The following is a 7,068-nucleotide window of genomic DNA, read 5'->3' on the forward strand; positions in this document are numbered from 1 at the left end:
ACTCACACAAACTCACTCAAATTCACACTCACACAAACTCACACTCATATACACAAACTCACTCATACAAACTTGCACTCATATAAACCCTCACTCAAACTCACATACACACACACACACACACAAAGCTTAGATTTATATGACTTCATTCTCACTGTAACGCATCTTTTCGTACATGTGTGTGTTTTTCCAGGTCTTGCTCTGACATATATTCTGGAGAACAGCTTCAAAGCTGAATCTGGATCCAGACCTGACGTTCCTAAGATTGGGATTCTGATCACAGATGGGAAATCACAGGACGATGTTCTTTCTCCTGCTCAGAGACTCAGAGACGCTGGGATTGAGCTGTTTGCTATCGGTACCAGAACAAAACCAGCTCCGACTCAGATACGGGTTTGTAAATGAATAGTTTTTTCTGACTGTGTGAATCTGCAGGAGTGAAGAACGCAGATGAGAATGAGCTGAGAGCCATCGCCTCTCCGCCGGAGGAAACACACATGTATAACGTGGCTGATTTCAGCGTGATGAGCTCCATCGTGGAGGGACTGACCAGGAGCGTCTGCGAGCGCGTCTCTGAACTCAGCAGAGAGATCAGCGGTGGGTTTCTGGGAGTTTTGTGACATCTTTGCTCCGGGCTGATTGAGTCTCACACTCTAATGGTAGCATCTGTGACTGTCATTTCCACTGAAAATGATGCTTGGGTTGTGGTGTCCTCACTGTTAGAGTGACCATTGAGAAACCTTTAAAGAGGTCATATGATGCAATTTAAATTGTTCCTTTCTCTTTGGAGTGTTACAAGCTCTTGGTGCATAAAGAAGATCTGTAAAGTTGCAAAGACTAAAGTCTCAAATCCAAAGAGATATTCTTTATAAAAGTTAAGAGTCAACCACGCCTACCTAAAACGCCTCGTTCTAACACGCCCCCACATATCTACATCACTATGTGGAAATATTAGCATAATGCCGCCCAAACGTGCACGCAAAGAAAGAAGGCGTGGTTTCAGAAACAGCAGTAGTGTTGATGCAGCCATGTCAGGGAGACGCTGTGTGATTCAGTGCGAAAGCAAAAGCACTTTATTTGGCCTTCCGAAAGTAGATGCATTTAGGAATCTTTAAGATCACTTACAACAGAACAGCAATGCATTCTATGGACGACCGTTTAGTGAACCTAGGAGAGGAGGTAATTCTGACTTTGCTATGACAATCCTGGTGCTTCTGAATCAGTTACTGTTTTGTTATTAGTTTAAGTATCTGCTATTGACTGTTCAAATGCGGAGTTTTGAGCATCGTGTGTGTGTGTGTGTGTGTGTGTGTGCGCGCGCGCGCGATTTCTCCGATCACAAATGCAGACATGGTTTTGTTTACGCGGCGCGATGCAACGCGTAAAAAGACAGTATAAGTCATTATAATCCATAATTATGTCCCCACTGGATGCAACGAATGCCTCGTTTATAATGGGTTTTCATGTTTTTGAATCATCGCTCCGGTCTGACAGGGCATCACAGTATGGTAAGGGGTGTAACATTTCCGTCACATGCTTGAGGTATTCGGCCAATCACAACGCACCGGATAGCTGGCCAGTCAGAGCACACCTCGCTTTTCAGACCGATGAGTTTTGTAAAAATCGACGCGTTTCAGAAAGGCGGGGCATAGAGGAGAAACAATAATGTACAGTATGTGGAAAATAATGTGTTTTTTGAACCTTAAACCGTATAAACACATTTCATTACACCAAATACACAAAATAATGTTCTTTTTAGCAACATCATATGACCCCTTTAACAAAGCTGAAACTTTAATATTTAACAGCAGCTTGTATTTAAGCTTTTATACCATCCTGCTTAGATGATGTAAAGCTTCTGTGTGTTTTCAGGTGAGACAGATTCATATTCCACGAGGTCACTGGACGCTCCCAGTAACCTTGTGACCTCTGAGGTCATGGCCAGGAGCTTCCGTGTGTCATGGACCCATGCTGCAGGGCCGGTGGAGAAGTACAGAGTGGTGTATTACTCATCCAGTGAATCCAGACCCGAAGAGGTGTGTGTGTATACTTATGATCTTCAGTAATGTAGTGAAGCATGTCACTTTTAAAGACATTTTAGCTGGCCTCAATAATAGAAAAGGCCTCATGATCCATTATTTTGAACCTTCCTCTGTGAATGTTAGTTTAGGAGAACTAGTGAAAGACACAGCTGTGCATCCGTGTGTGTGAATGTGGTGTGTTGTGCAGGTGGTGGTGAACGGCGATGATAACTCTGTGGTGTTGAGGTATCTGAACTCTCTGACGGAGTATCAGATCACTGTGTTCGCCATCTACAGCAACGCAGCCAGTGAAGCTCTGAGAGGCAGCGAGACCACCTGTGAGTGCATCTGATCTGATCATTACATCTGATCTATTATCACATCTGATCTGATATAACATGTGGTCTGTTATCACATCTGATCTGATCATTACATCTGATCTATTATCACATCTGATCTGTTATCACATCTGATCTGATATAACATGTGGTCTGTTATCACATCTGATCTGATCATTACATCTGATCTATTATCACATCTGATCTGTTATCAGATCAGATCTGATCATTACATCTGATCTATCACGTATGATCTAAAATCACATCTCATCTGTTACCACATGTGATCTGTTAATACACGTCTGATCTATAATCACATCTGATCTATTAATACACCGTCCTATCTATTATTACATCAGATCTTTTATTACATCTGATCTATTCATTACATCTGATTTATTTTCACATCTGATCTGTTATTTTGTTTTGAACTGATCATTTGTGCATCTGATCTATTAGTACTCACCTGATCTGTTTAATATGTCTGATATGTTAAACTCATCTGATCTGTGCTGAAATGATCAGTTGTATATGTCTGATCTGTTTTATTCTCCTGCAGAAGTGAATCCTGCAGTACTTCTTGTGTCTGTATGGTTTGTTGATTGTTGTGTTTGTCGTTCAGTGGCGTTGCCGACGGTCAGTAATCTGGAGCTGCATGACATCACTCACAGTAGCATGCGTGCGCGCTGGCGGGAGGCAGAGGGGGCTTCTGGGTACATGATCCTGTACGCGCCTCTGACGGAGGGTGACCCCGCGGACGAGAAGGAGGTGGAATACACACACACACACACACACACTACAGGTCCTCTCACACTGCATGCGAATGTCCAGCGTGAAGATTTGGACTAGAATCAGTCGATGACACCCGGCTGGAACATGCATGAATGTAGATGCTCTCAGATCTGTGAGTATCCCTTACTAGTGAGTGTGTGTTTGTGTGTTTACAGGTTAAAGTGTCCGACTCCGTGACTCAGGTTGAACTGGAAGGTTTAACTCCTGCGACCGAATACACAGTGACTGTTTATGCCCTGTATGGAGAGGAAGCCAGTGACCCCATGACCGCGCAGGAGACCACGCGTGAGTCCAAACCCCAGACACGCAACACATCAGAGAAACACATGTGTGTGCTAAATACTAGCCTTCACCAGAGAAGAGCTGATAATATCATCTGCCTGACTCTCTCGCTCTCAGTCCGTCTGACTCCGGCTCGTAATCTGCGCATCTCAGACGTCAGTCACAGCTCCGCTAAACTCTCGTGGGACGCGGCGTCTCGTAAGGTCAAAGGTTACCGTATTGTTTATGTGAAGACGGACGCTGTGGAGACCAATAAGGTGAGAGCGCATCCGGCCACTGTGAACTGAATTGTTTTGGCATGTCTCTGACCTTTGACCCTTTGGTGACCTCAGAGATTTAAAGGTCAGAAGCTATAGCTTACATCAATAAAAATCACAAACATGACACTTGGAAATTAATTTTATATATACAGATTTATTCATTAATGTGTAATATATATATATATATATATGTACTTTTTTTCATTATGAGAACATTATGATACAAGGGGCTCTAAAAGATTTTCTGAATTTTTACAGTTTTTTGCTTTAGACCATCTACAAATATTAAATCTACAAATAAAATGTTAAGGTTACTTAAAAACTGAGGGAATTTTTTGATTGATTTATAGTTGATTTATAGTTATATTTCAAAGCTTTCAATGTACTCGCATTATAAAATAACTTCATTATTGCTTATTTAACCCTAAAAAGTACGTTTTTGTTAAAAACTAACCAAAATGTAAAATGATTTGTTTATAATCTCTGTACAGGAGAGACTTGATGCTGTTTCCAATCAAAAGGAAATATATATCGGTGTCAGCATCGGGGCAAAATGTCTTGAAAAATGTTTGCATATCGACACATAGTTTAAAATCCAATATCATGCATCCCTAGTCATTTTCACATCATACATTTCTCATGACAGCCCGTGTGTGAAAACTGGATTAAACCAGAGCTGGATCAGAGGGAAGAGAGTTATGTTTTGCGGCAGTGCTGTTTTTGATCCATGGCACGTTCAGATGTGATCCATCACGTTTAACAGGTCTCAAATGCTGTAACATCAGTGAATGTACAGTGTTTGTATGTTAAAGTGACTCAAAACTCCCTGTGGCTTGTGAATGTGTTTTGTCTTCTGTGGAGTGTGTTTAGTTTTTATCGGTGGGTTTTTGCCGCAGAGTTTCGCAGCGCTACAGGCCGTCGTCCTGAAATGTGTTTGTGTTCACCGCAGGAACATTCCTCAGATCAAAACACCTTTCATGACTGTGGTTTCTGTGACTGACGGTGTGTTTTCTCTCTGCTGCAGGCCATGGTTCCTGCGGCTCAGACCTCGCTGCTGCTGCAGCCTCTTCTGTCGGACACAGAGTACCGTCTCAGCGTCTCAGCGGTCTACAGCGACGGCGACGGGCCGCCCATCACACGCCTCGCACGCACACGTGAGTCTGCTCTCCACTGAGCCTCGCTCGGGGATTCTGGGTAACGCATACAGCAGTCAGCGTGTTAGAGGAGGGACTTTTGCATTAACAACAAGATTTTAAGTTGAAGTATATATGAATCTAAGAGAAAAGTGTGCATTCTATGGCCTGTAACTCATTCTAAGGACCACTGACCTTCACTAGTTTATTGTAACTAGTACTGTGTTGTGACAAAAGTTTTATACATGCATTTAAATTCAATTTATTTAAATGTTTTCTAAATTAATTTTGATTCAAATTTAAATAAATGTAATTAATGTAAATGTTTTATAAATTAATTAAATATTTTAGAAATTGAAAATAAACTAACATTGTGATATGCTTTAAGTGTTTTATATCTCTGGATTTTATTGTAGGTAAGTCAAGTGTTGATTTGAGAAAGCTAAATTGATCAGGCTAAATTATGACCGGCTCATAATTGCATTATTGAGAAAAAAAAAGCAAAGATAAGTCGCATCTGTGTAGAAGTCATGTTTTATTACATTAGTAAAATCTGGTAAATAAATCGAAACATCTCCAAACATTGTAAACACTATCAAATCAAATCAGATCAAATCTCTTTATTGTCACACATCGTGTAAACGGGTGTACCCGCAATTCTCTGTAACGGGCCGTATAAACAACACGACATATGATAACTGACAGTATACATTAAATAACAATATACACATTTACACAAGATACACAGTATACACAAGGAATAGACAGGACGTTTTCATGTTACAATCGAATGCAGTTGCAGTAATGACAGTAATAGTCAGTATAATTCACAGTAATAACACAGTGAGGTAAATGTGGATGTTGTTATAGAGAGCAGTTAATGCGCTGTGATGTTTAGTGCAGATAGCTCGTCAGAGTGCTGAAGAGAGATGATGTAGCCTGCGTCGAGTGCTGTCACTTAGAGTCAGTGTAACTAGTCTGGTAATAAAGTGCAGTGTAAGGGTATATGAGGTGTGTTGTGTTGTTTTATTGGCTGGAGTTCAGCAGTCTCGCAGTCTGCTGGTGTGGGTCCTGATGCTGTGGTATCGTCTGCCTGATGGTAGCAGTGAGAGCAGTTCGTAGCTCGGGTGGCAGGAGTCTCTGATGATCTTCCATGCTTTCCTCACACATCGCTGGGTGTAGATGTCCTGGAGGAAGGGAAGCTCACCTCCGACGATGTGCTGGGCTTTCCGGTTGAGAGTGATGCTGTTCCCGTACCAGCCGGACAGCTGTAGAATTGTTTTAGAATTTTTGGGCTCAGACCAAATTTCTTCTGTTGCCTGAGGAAGAAGAGACGCTGGTGGGCCTTCTTCACCACTGACTGTGTGTGAGGAGACCAGGTGAGGTCCTGGACACCAAGGAACTTGAAGCTGTTGACCCTTCAAGGAGAACAGGAGAGGACTGAGAACATAGCCCTGTGGGGCACCGGTGTTGAGGGTCAGTGGGGAGGAGATATTGCTGCCAACTCTAGTCCAGGATCTATTCAGACCCAGAGCCCGGAGTTTCACCACAAGCTTAGGGGGCACTATGGTATTAAACGCTGAGCTGTAGTCAACAAACAGCATTCTCACATAGGTGTTCCTCTTGTCCAGATGGGAAAGTGCAGTGTGCAGGGTGAAGGCAATTGCGTGGTCAGTGGAGCGGTTGTTGCGGTAGGCGAACTGCAGTGGGTCGAGAGATGCCGGCAGAACAGAACAGAAGTGATCTCTGATGAGGTTCTCAAAGCACTAACTGATGAAGGGCACAGTGGTGGATGTTTTGAAACATTGGGGGACAACAGACATGGAAAGCATGCTGTACAGTTATAAAACACACTAGACATTTATTGATATGAAGTCCTAATGGACAAATGAAAGTTGTACACCCTCAGAGACAATGTCAGCTACCCGTTTCCTGTCTCACTAGAATGTTTTAATGAAACAAACGAGTGCGTACATGCCAGTTGTGTTTCACAGGGAGGGACTGATCAGTTGTGAACTGAAACCCCAGTCAGGGTCTCTTCCTCTGCAGTGCCTCTCTCTGCTCCCAGTAACCTCCGTGTGTCTGAGGAGTGGTACAACCGCTTCCGCATCAGCTGGGACGCGCCGCCGTCGCCCACCATGGGTTACAGGATCGTCTACCAGCCCACCTCAGGTACCCGAGTGCCTCATCACACACACACACACACACACACACACACACGCTGACCTCTGACCTCTGACCT

At 43.0% G+C, this 7,068-nt stretch overlaps 1 protein-coding gene across 1 annotated transcript in view; it reads left to right on the forward strand.

Moving 5' to 3' along the window:
• The window catches only part of col14a1b (collagen, type XIV, alpha 1b), a 64,573-nt gene that overhangs the window by 15,438 nt on the left and 42,067 nt on the right, over positions 1–7,068 (forward strand). The window contains 7 exon segments of the mRNA XM_016548824.1: positions 194–358; positions 436–597; positions 1,873–2,036; positions 2,230–2,359; positions 2,982–3,127; positions 3,307–3,436; positions 3,551–3,690. Coding sequence (XP_016404310.1) covers positions 194–358; positions 436–597; positions 1,873–2,036; positions 2,230–2,359; positions 2,982–3,127; positions 3,307–3,436; positions 3,551–3,690 — 1,037 coding nt within the window.

The sequence above is a fragment of the Sinocyclocheilus rhinocerous genome, unplaced genomic scaffold (genome assembly GCF_001515625.1).
Source record: "Sinocyclocheilus rhinocerous isolate Xijiao unplaced genomic scaffold, SAMN03320098_v1.1 scaffold4088, whole genome shotgun sequence".
NCBI classification, from domain to species: Eukaryota; Metazoa; Chordata; class Actinopteri; order Cypriniformes; family Cyprinidae; genus Sinocyclocheilus; species Sinocyclocheilus rhinocerous.